The sequence below is a fragment of the Hesperophylax consimilis genome, chromosome 3 (genome assembly GCF_061612785.1).
Source record: "Hesperophylax consimilis isolate HC1 chromosome 3, BYU_Hcon_1.0, whole genome shotgun sequence".
In the NCBI taxonomy this organism is placed as follows: domain Eukaryota; kingdom Metazoa; phylum Arthropoda; class Insecta; order Trichoptera; family Limnephilidae; genus Hesperophylax; species Hesperophylax consimilis.
The window spans coordinates 13,844,550-13,859,458 of record NC_142838.1 but is presented as its reverse complement, the minus strand read 5'-3'; the positions used below and the strand labels follow the sequence as shown (position 1 = coordinate 13,859,458).

The window sequence follows — 14,909 nt, the reverse complement described above, 5'->3', positions numbered from 1 at the left end:
GACGCGCGATGTTTGAAATGATTTGTTCAAAAATTGACTGCATCGCTTTTTAACGACACAAACCGTAATGATCATCATAATTTTTTTGTCTTATGGTACGATCCAGTATTTTTTTAAATATTAAATAACGTGGTTTACCAATTTAGTTGTCTCTTTCAATTGTATTACTATAATTACTAAAATAAGAACCTTGAATCGCATCTGAAAAATCACTTGTTGCAATTGAAAACACATTCCGTTATTCGTGTGTTCAAGTGTTAAATATAATTTCGAATGCAAATAATGATCAGAAACCGCGTCGTGCATGTTTTACCGGAAATGGCAAATTTAAATTTTTTCACCAGAAATACAAACGCAAAATATAATCAAAATTAAAAAAATGCACGTTGTTACAAATAACGTTGGTAAACCAGAAAAAATGAACTGCTCTTCCTCAACCATCATTCGACAAATTATGGATATTATTCACCATTGTCCAGAATGTGTAGACTGGTCAACTCAAGTCAAAACCTTAACTTTTTGGGATAAGTCTAAATGATTTTTGCCAGTCGCTAAACAAGTGACGGAATATTATAAGTGTCCTGTGGTCCTGACCCACGGCGTATTCTTGACTTGATTCGACTTGCTTTGTTCCTTTCGCGTAATTCGTGACGCGGCTCGCGGAAATTTTATCATGTTTATACGCACCCTTATATCACGTTAATAGTTTATGGGACAAAAAATACATTTTCACAAACTTGAAAAACCTTTAAAAATGTGAAAAATTTAAGTTTATTTTTCTGTTCCGGATCATTGTATGTACTAAAAATGATTCATTTTCATTCGTTAAAAGTATTGATTTAAAAAAAAGATAATAAATCAGCAAATAAATGGAAGACATTTATTAACCCGTTTCTTAGCTCACCGTTTCTGCCTTGACTTTATGGTATTTTGAACCTTAAAAAATGCTCACAGCATACTAAAATATATTGTATTCGCTTGGAAAGGAAATAATTTACCTTAATATCAACATAAAATTATACATAGTTTTTAATATATTGAAACAATTTAAAACTTTTTACACTTATTTTATTTTTTAGCGTTTCCAATTATTAGGTTATCACCAGCAGGCATAATATCCATAGTTTTATATATTAAGACGAGATAAAATCCTAAAATAAAGCCAGAATCCTAACGACGTAAGTGAAGCAGCCGTGCATAATAATACGCAAAGCGCGGCCCTAGTGTTTTGGAGAGACCTGCGGTTGAATTTGCCCTATCAAATCTCTAAAATAAAGTGGGAATTTTAACGACAGTTTTGTGTTTTTTAAAAAGAAAGACAAACATTCCCTAGTTACGAATAAACTGACAATATTTTAAAATCTCCTACTACCACCGCAATAAGCGGAAAATGTTTTGTGATGGAGGACTTAGCCAACCGAGGAATTGAACACACTACGGTGGGACCCAAACGCGATGTCAACTCAGCCACCGACCGGTCGGCACATAAGTGATAAAGTCGTTTAACAACTAGCTTGTCGTTTCGTCACTTGGAAATATGCTTATTTTATCTGTGAAAAGTGTGTCGCAAAATTCCATAATTCAGATTTTAAGAGTTTATTTACAGGAAATCCTCGTATGATTTATTTTTACTATCAAGATTTAGCTGGAAAATATAAGAAAACTATAGAATATTTTCGTGGTCTTCATTATGATATATTATTACATTTTTTAAAACATTAGAGAAAAATTATTTATCTTGATAATAAGTAAGTGGGGAAACTACATAGGATAGATATATAAAAAAAATATATTATAATATAAACACATTATCTGGTAAAGCAGCATAATTTTCAAATACAAAATTATGCTAAAAACAAGTAAATTATTAAGAAAATCGTCTACTGTGGACGATTGAAATTGTGTGATTCTTTGGGTAATTTTTCACAAAAAAATGGCACAATACAAATTATCCAGTTATTATTATTATTGACTGGATCTTACGCCCTTTATCCATATTACACCCACCATCATTCATGAAATAATCATGTCACGTTTGCGTTTCATAGTCATAATGAGCCACTCGCTGTAGGTACCTACTTACACCACGAACTTAATAATCTGCTTTGTATGGAAAAGCCTTCACAGTAATAATATCTTACGTAAGGAATATATTATCAGTCGGTAAATAATAATCCTTGATGTCAATTTATTTTATATCACGTCAATCCAATTCACTGATCCAGAGTTCCTTATTAGTTGTTATTCCAGCTGGCACTACTTGCGATATAGAATCTATTCTGCTCTATTTACAAAGCAGTGGTAATCTTCTGTCATTACGCAAACCTATAATTTTCGAAGACCATAATGATTTTTACGGCATTCTATAAAATTAACTCATATTATCTGCTGTCAACCAGGGTTCTTAGAATTGCAGATTTAATTATAACTTATTTTCCATTAATGGATTGCTATGCATGCTAAGTTACAAGCGCATTACAAAAACGTGCTTGCTGTAATCAATAGACTACCTACAATACATACTATTTTTTATGCTAAACGTAGCCAAAGCCATGTCAAGCGACGCCAACATTTGGATTCTGAATGTTGGTATTTTTCTGAGAGCATCTTACACTCTGTCTCGTAATTATTATTTTGCTATTTGAAAAAAGAGTGCCAACTGCCCACAACCTTCTAAAGCCATTGAAACTATGTCATTCCCAATTAGGGTTATGTTGTGAGGGGTTCCATGATAACTCAACACAGTGACAATTCAACATACTTTTAAAAAGTGATATAAAGTCATTAGAAACGATAATTTTTTTTTTTGAACTTAACCTAACCTACTTAACCCAGTTAAGATGATGCACTACGTATTGTAGTATTTTAAATTGAGCCGCTATCAATAACAACCCTTACGTAAATGGCGATAAGGTTTAAATTCCCGCTTAACACCATCCGCCTGATTCGATTTATGCAAGAAAAAAACATGGCTAAAAAGTGCCTTTTATTTTATTTTGTGGGTGTCCAGGCATAAATATTTAAATGTTTTCCGATCATTTTATAAATAACTTAATTTGCCACATTATACAATAAAATCATAAACGAAAATGGGTTCGTAAGTAGGAGATTTTGAACTTTAAAGCAGTTTTCATAGGCCTATACATTATTTTTTTCTGTGCTTATAAAAAGACTTACATGAAAAATCCTCGATTATTTCAAAGGCCAAGATGTATTCTACTCGCAGTATTTAATTAAAGCATCTGAAAAATTTCTATGCGACCAAATTTTCAAACCAAAAACACATGATTTTGCATTACTACGTATGGCATCGCCTTAATAAAGTTTTTGATTCATCACTTTCCATGACTTTATATAACTTTTTAAAGATGTGATGAATTATCATTTTGATGATTTATCCGGTCACCTTTGTGAGGCTGAAGGTAGTGAGGAGGGGAAGAAGATGCAGAGGAGGACGGTTGAAAAGTGCTTAGGTATTCAGATCTGGTTACCAAATTTCAATTCTGAATGGTGGTTTTACACCAGCGGACTATGCAAAGTGCCGCAAATATACTATGTATTATTTTGAATGAGTACATTGTGAGATAATACATATAAAATTTACTTTCGCACTCCGGGATTTGAACCCGCGACCTGCTTGCTGATCGAGAGCCTTACCCCTCGAACACGGAGGCCATCAAACACCGCATTTGGTTCTAATTTGATGTTTTATATCTTTTTCTAGATGCTTTATCGCCGGCTGCGATGACCCATTGTCGCCCAACTACGAAGCTTCCTTTTCTTCAATTGCTGCGCCACCTCTCAAGCCAAATGGCCCCTTCAAACCGGCGCTGTGCGATATGTATAGCAAAAAGAACGAATCATTAATAGGCGAGTGCAGTGCGGCGGACTTCACGAATCAAACATTGCGGTGCAGTGCCTGGGTATACACGGACAAGGAGGTCACCATAGTGAACGAGGTGAAGTCATTTATATATTAATTTGGCGCCCAACGTGGGACAGATGAAAAAACACATTATTTTCTTAATTTTAAAGTTCATTTGAAATAAAAAATATATTGTGAAAAGGTCACCATCTTAGTGAAAGAGATGAAAATCGTCCTTATATGAATTCGCCGAACGTGAGGAAATTTTTTTTCTTAAGTTTTAATAAAATGTAATTTATTTTCCAGTGGGATATCACATGCTTTGAAAAGCAATGGATGCTGTCACTAGTAGGAACGCTGCATTTTGCTGGAATCGTATGTGGTTCTGGACTTTTCGGTTTTCTAGCTGATAGGTGTGGTTTTTTCAATTATAATTAACTAGCCCTTTGTGGGGAAAAAAAATGGAGCAAATATGGCGTCTTGTCTTATTTTTTAACAGTTAAATAGTCTGTTTAAAAGCTCCATAGCACATAATGGAAATAACGTAGCGATTTGAAAATATTTGTGTTGACCTAGATTTTCAAGGCAAAAAAAATCTGTGCAATTTCACGATGCCAAAACTCAGATTTTCTGCTTTATTTATTTTAATTTTTAAAAATTCTTATAATTCAATTAGATTAAGTATTAGGTAATTAAAAATATATTTTATTGCAGATTTGGAAGGAAATTAGTGTTTATTTTTTGTATCCTGCTGATGGCAGTGACGGGAGTATTACAGGCCGTGTCACCGGACTACATCACCTTCTGTGTATTTACTTTTGCCAATGCCCTGGGGACATCGGGTGTCTACCCCCTGGCGTTTATCATTGGTAACTTTTCAATATTATTATCTTTATATAACATAAATACAAATAAAAATCAACTCTCCTGAAGTTTGCAATTTACATTTAAAGCGAAGCACCGCAAGTATGAGGCGTATCCAGAAAGTAAGTGTACTGAATTTTTGTAGGTTATAAATTTCTTTATTGAAACATAAAAATTACATGGTTACCGTAGTATATATGTAAGCTATTTTTCGACATAGTCGCCATTCCTCTCAATGCAGGTGGTGAAGCGGGGTATCAACTTTTTGATGCCTTCCTCGAAGTAGTTTTCCGCCAACCCCTTCGTCCACTTCTCCACCTCCCTCTTTACCTCCTCGTCTGTTGAAAACCTTTTTCCACCCATGTACAGCTTTAGGAAGGTAAAGAGATAAAAATCTGAAGGTGCTAGGTCAGGGGAATGCGCGGGGTGGTTTAGGACATCCCATTTAAACGAAGCAAGCAGTTCCTTCGTTGCGTTGGCCGTGTATGGTCTGGCATTGTCGTGCAGCAGGCTGACTCCCTTTGTCAGCATGCCTCTCCTCTTGTTTTGAATCGCCTTCCGCAATTTTTTTAGGGTCTCACAGGGTCTTGCAGAGTTGATGGTCTCCCCTTGAGGAAGATATTCAATCAAAATTATGCCTCGACAGTCCCAAAACACGGATGCCATAATTTTCTTGGCTCAAATTGTGGTTTTGAACTTTTTGGCGGAGGGTGAAGAGGTGAGAACCATTTTTAAACTCGCGATACCACTTGTACATACTCGTACGATTCATAGTTGTATCACAATATGCAGTTTTCACCAAATTATAAACCTCAAACGGAGGTTTTCCCTTCCAAACGAGATAACGGATGACGCCGCGTATTTCGCAATTGGCGGGAGATTGGATTGACATTTTTCACGAAACGTGTTGTCGCGTCGACACATCTCAATGTACTGACCTTGAACTGGTCTCGTTGCGGAGGGGAAGAGTCAGGCTACACGTAAGTGTAGCCAAAATTTCTAAAATAAAATTCATTCGGTCGTGAGAGCCTCAGTACACTTACTTTCTGGATACGCCTCGTATGTAATGCAAAAATCATCTGTTTTTGGTTTGAAAATTTGATCGCTTAGAAATATTATAGATGATATATTTAAGTACTGCAAGTATAACACATTTCATCATGGCCTTTTTTAAGCCCACAAAAAAATTAAATATCTACTGCTTTATAGTTCAAAATCTCCTACTTATGAATCCCCTTTTGAATTTTTAAATTGTCAAATTAAGTTATTTAGAAAATATTTGTGCCTGAAATTCACGTGATGTTTTTCTTGAAAAATCAAAACAGGCTGCTAGTGTTAAGCGAGAATTCTAACCTTATCGCTATCTATATAAGGACTGCGTGATTTCGCCCGATTCAAAATGGCGACAAAAGGGTGCATCGCCTATCTCCAAATTCATATGTAGTCATTTGTAATATATTATTATAGAAGCATTAAAAGTTGGCCACTAATTTTAAAAACATATAAAGAAACTAATAAAGAACATAATATCAATACACAATGAAGGAGATATTGAACGAGTGAAACGCCAACTTATATGACTAACGATACACGGTATGCCTATATTTAATGTCATCATGCACACATTTCCAAGTACCGCCACTCTATACCTTTTTAACCACTAAAAACATATTTTAATTAACAATAGCATTACTATCATTACACGTAACTGTAACTTACTAAATCCAAATTATCCAGGCTTATTTTTTCCTAGTCTTGCCAACATCGTAATCCTCTTCAATCACACCACTCTCATTATCCATAAATATACATAAACAGCATACTATAGCCACAATTTTTACTTTCTCTCGAAATATTACTTAATGATTATATCTTTCTATTACAGCAGTCTTTATGTAAACATTGCTTATTACCCTGCAATACCAAAATATTATTTATGTACAATTGAATTTGACCCTAAGTACCAGAGAGTCACCACCTACACCAATAAAAATGTCATTGAACTCTGTTATGACAGAACTATGTATAGATACTGTAAAAATTTCTCACTACCATTATCATCTTTAAACACCTATGGCACCACTTACTCAAATAATTCATATCATTTTACCAGGTTCATCCATAAATACAAAATCATCATAGCTATAACCTCAAGTGAAACTAACCCCTCACACATCAGTGCTCATAACTACAACAAGTCATATGTACACCACTTACCTTCAACACCAACGCTTACGTTCCTTACTTACGTAACTCTGATTATACATGTAATCCATTCAACCATTATAATTATCTACATAGTTATAATCCAACAAATAAATCTCATACTTTCATTGCATTTAATAACCATTACGATTGTAGATCTTCTATTTATACTTACTTGTTTAATTAATGTTATTCTCTCAAGAACTAAAAAATTCACCCTCCATAACACAGGGTCATCCCTAGCATGGAGGGTGAAATATCACAAAAACAATATGTACCCTCTAAGTCTTGTATTAATAAAATAAAATAAAAATTTTGTGCCAATTTCCAAAAAAAAAAGTTTTGTTAATCTTAAAATACGAGGGCCATTTGAAAAGTTTCCGGCCTTTTTAAGAAAAACACATATTACGAAGCAAAACAAAATTTATTTCTCGACGTAGTCTCCTTTCAACTCAATACATTTGGTCATATTCAAACTGTTGCTACTTAAATTTATTATCATTTGGTGGCAAAATTTTTTTTTTACTTATTCCCCTTTCCTAATGACAGAATTGTTGAAAAGGATTGTTTGAGTTGAGATTAATCAGTTCTTTATTTATTCACAAGTTGCTTTGTGTAAATTTTCCAGGTGTAGAAATGGTGGGTCGCAAGAAAAGGGAGATGAGTGGAATAGTCCTGAACTACTTCTATGCCTTGGGAGAGGCCGCTGTTGGGCTGTTCTTTTGGCTTTGGCCCCACTGGGTCACTCTGCAACTCGTTGTATCGGCACCAGCGGCGGCTTTTGTCCTTTACTATTGGTGAGATATGTTACACTTTATAAACCCTGCTTTTAAATTTAACCTACACATTATGAAGTTGTAATTTTCCAGTGTGTACTAGTGGGTAGTGGAGCTAGTTTAATCATTTTTAATTAGAATTCAATACTTCTGACTTCATTCGAGCGTGAGTATGTTTTTGAAAAAATCCTGACTGAAAATAAATCTGTTTATGGTAACGGAACTGGTGTCGATGGAACGTGCGGTAGCTGCTTTTCAGTAGTGCAGAACCTTCACAAATTCATCAAAAATGAATAGGAAAGTTTTATTCAAAATTGGTACTCCATTCGATAAGTTTAAATAAATCGAAAATATTTAAAAACATTATTGACTTTATTTATTGTTGTGATGAAGATAGTTTTTATGAAATTTATACAAAAACTAATAAATGGTAGATGCAATGTCTTAGGATAGAATGATTATGACCTAAAAAATAATATTTTAGGACCTGTATTAGTGGTGAATTGGTTAGAAGTATAATACCCGATTTGGCAATCTGCTTGGAGATATTCTGTTGCATGTTCAGCTCAATGAAACTATCACCGAACGATAGTATCTTCAATACTAATTGGTAGCAAGACATTGGCTGCAGCAAGCACAATAATTTGTACAGCGCAATGGTTAAACTGATGCTTACAAATATTATGGCTAACAATTTTTTTTTTTTTAAATTTTTGTTTTAGGATTGTTCCCGAGTCAGTAAGGTGGTTAATGGCCAAACAGAGGAATAAAAAGGCATACAAGATTATAAAGAAAGCTGCTAAAGTCAACAATGTAGTCTTGTCTGATCTAGTTATGGCCACTTTCCAAGACACCAACAATGATAATCTGGGCAAGGTAAACTATAAGCCTTATTCAAATTGGGATAAAATAATCACTGCCCTCCTTTTATAGCCAATGGCAGCTTCTAAAAGGTTGCTGTTGTTACAGTAGCCACATTTTGAGACACTTTTAAGTGGCTCTCATTGATTAGAAAAATACCGGTTTGATAAACTTTTTTAAACCTGCTTGAATGCAAATCAAATATAATAAGTCTCACGGTATCATTATACCTGTTCAAAGTGTGTTTTTAATTGAACTTGACATCATAACTCCTTAATCACAATATGTGTCTGTGTCTTTTATTTAGAATAAAAACTCTTATAATCAGAAACGAGTGTCTAGGACTGCCTGGAGGCTAATGTATTCTCTATTATGCTTTTAAAATCTCTCTGATTCTCGAAACCTTACAGCTCCCCGTAGCTTGGTACCCCCCATGGAGCGGTGACCCTACATACTACCCACAACTGTCGGAAAACTCTATGATCTATCACACTAGAGCATAGGTTCCCAAAGTGGTCTATATGGACCCCCAGGGGTCCATATCAGCTTGCTGGGGGTCCATGTAAGCTAGAAAAAAATTTAGGGGTCCACATGATTCAAATGGGGGTACATACGAGCCGACCCCCATTTACCTCAAGTCAACATTTAGGAGTTCTATTCTAATACTAAAAATAGATTGAGAAATTACTTATTTGATATTTGTATTTATATATTTCGTAAAATTGTTTATTGAGGTATATAAACAGAGATATACGTTCCTTTTCTCGTCAGAATTAATATGTTGAAGCAAAACATTACACATCGGAAGCCGAGAATTTTCCTAGATCCCCAACTTGTTTTTGAAAAAACGACCTCGGTAACGTTTATCAACATTTAAATGTACTTCACACAGGCATAAAAACTAAGTTTGAGGACATTTTCACTGTGGAAATGGAACGTCGAAGAATCGGAAATCATGTGACAAGAAGAAATGACCGGAATAATCACTGACAAAGAAATTAAGGGGCAGTTCTGTAGGGCCAGCAACAGAAAGAAATTCCCGTTGCTTATCCTGCTTCATTTTCATTTGGTGTAATACTTCACAAGGGCGCCCCTGTCTGCACAATGCAAATACAGAGGAACTATACCGCCACCCGGTTGTTGGACAGGCAAGGGAAGGGAATCTTTTTACGAAAAAATAAACGATTATCACATGGGAAGTTAATAGTTTTAGGAAAATTCAATATTCGGTAGGCAGGGGGTCTACGGAAAAAAAAATTTGGTAAGTGGTCTACGGGGCAAAAAAGTTTGGGAACCTCTGCACTAGAGCCATGTATGTCTCGTAGCTCGAACTATCACAAAATTTTTGTTTTAATGTTTGGTGTTTTTATTAAGGAAATGCGACCACATGTAGGAAGTGATGCAGAACTGGACTCTGATGATAATGACGAAGAGGAAAATCCTAAAGTCCGACTACTTCCCTTGTTCATAGCATCTATCAAGTCGCGGATTATGGTCGGAAGGTTCCTAATCATGTTCTACATCTGGTAAGATTGCCATTGTAATAATTCTAATAATAATGACAATTAAAAGTAATGTGTGTTATATTTGTCTTATCTTAGCCTATTAACTTGACAGATGCAATAATGCGAGTGCATCATTGGACGATTGAATATAATGCAGCAAATATTTGTCTCATAGCTTAATAATTCATAGTGATTTAGTTCAGTAATGTGTTTCAGCATTGAGACAGAACTCTTTATCCTTAATATTTTATCATATTATTGTGAACAACATTCAAATCAGTCGCATATTTGTAAAAAGGGGATTTCTTATAATATGATCATACAATACCAGTTTGCCCAAATTTTGATTGATATGTTATGAAACTCTCCAATTTCATTATCTTCCTGACTGATGAGAGATACTACAGAGTTAAACAAAAGTGTTGAATATGTAGATAAGAATATTTTTAAATCGTAATATATATAATGGCTAATGCATAAACTTAGTGAAATTATTACATACTATAGTTGTTGTATGGTCATTTTTTACATGGAAATCAATTTAGAAGATGAATTGCCTCCTAGGCTATGTGCACACATTCATGTGTCTGTTTTAAAACAAATATAGACTCCCAAAAACGAATGCTGCGCAAATCTGCTATTCTGTTGTATAGAAGTACATTGGGAACAACATGAAAAGCTGCTAAAGATGATTTTATAAAATAATCTCGATGTCAAAAGAATTAAATCACTTTGACATTGAGATCTGATAGTGATAATATCTCTAATTGATGAAGATACTATATAAAGATAATATTATCAATGAAAGATGAAAAACACCGAAGGGTGTCAAAGTCTTATAAATCCCAGTGCATCAACCGCTTAATGCTTCTAAACGAGTCACGCTCGCACGCTAAATACATTCCGATTTCAGCTAGCACGAGTGACGCTCCTCCTGACTTGCAGCGTTCTATTTTTTTTGCTAAAACAAGTAACGCTCGTGAAAGTTAGCGATGTATTTTACTGATTTTGATTTTGCCTGCAGTTGAGATCGGCAGTGTTTTTGTGCTGCTTATTTCGTTTTTATTATATTGTTTTCACATTTTCGTAATTGAAAAATGTATAAACTTTGAATAAAACATTTAAAAAAAAAAACTTTTTATTAAAAACCCTAGCAAAAGTGGTTAAACAATTAAATTTCTATTAATTTCAGGGCAACGAACGCATTCGTTTTTTATGGACTGTCACTTAACTCCATAAACATGAGTGGAAACAAGTATATAAACTTCATTCTTGTGTGTTTGGTAAGTGCATTTATTTTATTCCTGTTTTTTTCTTAGTGTGCATTAATATGTAAAATGATTTCATTAATATTTTAATATAAAATAAATAAATATTTTCAACAGAGTTTTTTGGTATGATTGCCGAGCACTCAATTGAAACCGGCAATTACTTTGGATTTGTGCGTAAAGTTCTGGGAAGGCCCAAAATGCATTAAAAGTAATTTAAATCCACAAAACTCCATAAATAATAATAAGGAACGGCGGGGCTAAGCTTAATATTTATTGGTATCCAGTATTAGATGGCTACATCAAAACTAAGGGCAGAAAACCACATTAATAAGATCAATGCTTGAAACACAGTATCACTTCTACATACACAAACACACATTTCACCACAATGTGCACATCTGCCCGCACTATGGACACTGTAACTCTGTCTGAAAAGTTGGCTAAAGAAGGAGAAAATTAATCACAATGAGAGTATTTATTGATTTCAGGTAGAAATTCCTGGGTACACATTAGCTTGGGTGGCCATGAACAAGATGGGTCGCCGGTGGTCCCTGGCTGGCTCCCTGTTCCTCTGCGCTGTCAGCTGCCTAGGAGCTGCCTATACCCCCTTCGGTTAGTTCCTTCTGTTTCCTCATAAACAATCATGGAATGCTTTCTAGTACAGATTTACTCAACTGTACAGACTAACAAAAAGTGACTAACAAATGAACTAACCATTTTTTATTGTATCTGGAACTATCATTTCAGATGTTTATAATATCTATATTTAAAAGATTGCAAAGCTGACCCAACTTCAATGCAAATAATTTCAATTTAGAACAAGTTTAGTCAAGACACCCAATTGCATGAACAATTTCGGACTTATTTCTATTTATGTAGTAGAAATACATTAAAATGAAATAAATCAGATTGATTATAAATCAAATTAATTTTAACAGAAAATACAAATGTGAAGGAGACCTACTTATCAAGAGCTATATTGGCACCATTTGCTAGCGGCAATACCATTGGATAGATTTTTTAAAATTTCGAATATTATCAAATTAATAAAAGGGGGGAAAATTACCTTGTGTCAGCTGTCAGATATAAATTTTTGCAGAATTATAGGGTAAAATTCGGTTTAGGGGAGTCCAAAGATATTAGAAGAACGAGATATGCTATGTTGGCCGCCGGACCGTACCCGGAGTACTACCTAATTAGGTTACTTTGAACGGTATCGGGACGTGTACGTACAGAAATCTGTTCTATGTATTAGTGCGGATACCTTAGCGTAAGCGAAGGTTTGCAGTAGTATTGGTGAACAAAACCGGCGACACTCGGCCAAACAATTCCACACAGTATGAACTGCTCATAGCACATCTCGTTCTTCTAATATCTTTGGGGGAGTCACTCGAATAACCGAAATTGAACTTGATTTAGACTAATTTAGGGCTGGGGAATCTAAATCTGTAAGAATTAGGTGGGGGTCGGCACTATTAACTGAGTTATAGGGTCTAGAAATTTTGTACGCGATACATAGAAACCATGTTTTATTTATCAACTATGACTTAAGAAAATCAAATCAATAACTAGGTATATACTTTTGAAATTTCAGTAGTGCCAACCAAAAAAAGAAAAGTGTTGCCATATAATAATAATATTTTTTTACAAAATAGGTTAGGTTTTTAGTTTGGGTTAGAGTAGGCAGAAGAACATGGGAAAAAGGTATTAGAATTAAATCACAAACCAGTCTATACAAACCTAGCGTAGCCCACAAACTACTTGAAAAGTCGGATAAAACTCTAAAGGGGACGCGAGTGGGCGTTTTTAAAGGGTCATTTTTTTGTAATAGAAAATCACAGTTAGGTTAGGTTATATATATATATATATATATAAATTTATATATATATATATATATATATATTTGTATAAAGCATACTTTGAGCCACATTATATACACTTTTTTTTTAATGCCATTTTGTTTAATCAACCCTTAAAAACTACCCCCTCACAGCTATATACGTCTATGATGTACCGTTTAAAATATATATCGATACATACATCTAGAGCATACTTTGAAGACATATTTTTATTCTGTACAGACGATAGTTTGAAGACAGTCCTCAATGTATGCGTTATATATAATTTCCCGTCGTGGTCTCAAACAATGCTTTTCACAGAGAGGTGTTTCGTGTACATATAGCATACTTTCGACCTATGGTAAGTAGGAAACTTCCATTGGAATAATGTGTAATTATTAATATTCTTGACGCCAGATGGCACAAATAATAATATCAAATATGTAGATATTTACGCGCTGTGAATTTGGTACATTATGATAAAGTAATGTTTCGTCTTCAAGTCAAATCCTTTATGAAACTTATTCGCTGAGTTTTTCGAAAGATAAAAGAGTGAAAAATTTCATCCATCTCGAAAAAAATAATTTTCAATACTTATTGTTAATTTTAGCTTTTTTATGGGTACCAACAAACTTTTACCCATAGATAATAGAAACAAAGCGGATATGGCATGGAAGCGTGCCAACTGTCATCGAGCTTAGACCATACTGCACGGGTTGTACGTTTGGTGACTATGTAGGAGTGTAGATGCAGGGTATTGTTAAGTTATATGATGTTGGCGACACTACACACAAACTATCAACGATTAATGGCCTATCTTCCCTGTTCCGTTACAAATTTTGACTTATCTGTTAGGTAGGTACCTAAATGGCTTTACCCATAGATAATAGAAACAAAGCAGATATGGCATGGAAGCTTGCCAACTGTCATCGAGCTTAGACCATACTGCACGGGTTGTACGTTTGGTGACTATGTAGGAGTGTAGATGCAGGGTATTGTTAAGTTATATGATGTTGGCGACACTACACACAAACTAACAACGATTAATGGCCTATCTTCCTTGTTCCGTTACACATTTTAACTTTTGTGTTAGGTAGGCACCTAGATGGTTTTATCCATAGATAATAGAAACAAAGCGGATATGGCATGGAAGCTTGCCAACTTTCATCGAGCTTAGACCATACTGCACGGGTTGTACGTTTGGTGACTATGTAGGAGTGTAGATGCAGGGCATTGTTAGGTTATATGATGTTGGCGACACTACACACAAACTAACAACGATTAATGGCCTATCTTCCTTGTTCCGTTACACATTTTAACTTTTGTGTTAGGTAGGCACCTAGATGGTTTTATCCATAGATAATAGAAACAAAGCGGGTATGGCATGGAAGTTTGCCAACTGTCATCGAGCTTAGACCATACTGCACGGGTTGTACGTTTGGTGAATATGTAGGAGTGTAGATGCAGGGCATTGTTAGGTTATATGATGTTGGCGACACTACACACAAACTAACAACAATCAATGGCCTACCTTCCTTGTTCCGTTACACATTTTAACTTTTGTGTTAGGTAGGCACCTAGATGGTTTTATCCATAGATAATAGAAACAAAGCAGATATGGCGTGGAAGCTTGCCAACTTTCATCGAGCTTAGACCATACTGCACGGGTTGTACGTTTGGTAACTATGTAGGAGTGTAGATGCAGGGCATTGTCAGGTTATATG

The 14,909-nt window shown here is 34.8% G+C and overlaps 1 protein-coding gene across 1 annotated transcript in view; it reads left to right on the top strand.

Annotated features, from left to right (window-relative positions):
• LOC149424997 (organic cation transporter protein) overlaps nucleotides 1-14,909 on the top strand; it is a 77,605-nt gene that overhangs the window by 34,299 nt on the left and 28,397 nt on the right. The window contains exons 3-10 of the mRNA XM_089648453.1: nucleotides 3,725-3,959; nucleotides 4,172-4,278; nucleotides 4,580-4,734; nucleotides 7,563-7,731; nucleotides 8,433-8,586; nucleotides 9,946-10,097; nucleotides 11,269-11,359; nucleotides 11,836-11,959. Of these exons, the coding sequence (XP_089504579.1) occupies nucleotides 3,725-3,959; nucleotides 4,172-4,278; nucleotides 4,580-4,734; nucleotides 7,563-7,731; nucleotides 8,433-8,586; nucleotides 9,946-10,097; nucleotides 11,269-11,359; nucleotides 11,836-11,959 (1,187 nt within the window). The remainder of the gene's footprint in view (nucleotides 1-3,724; nucleotides 3,960-4,171; nucleotides 4,279-4,579; nucleotides 4,735-7,562; nucleotides 7,732-8,432; nucleotides 8,587-9,945; nucleotides 10,098-11,268; nucleotides 11,360-11,835; nucleotides 11,960-14,909) is intronic.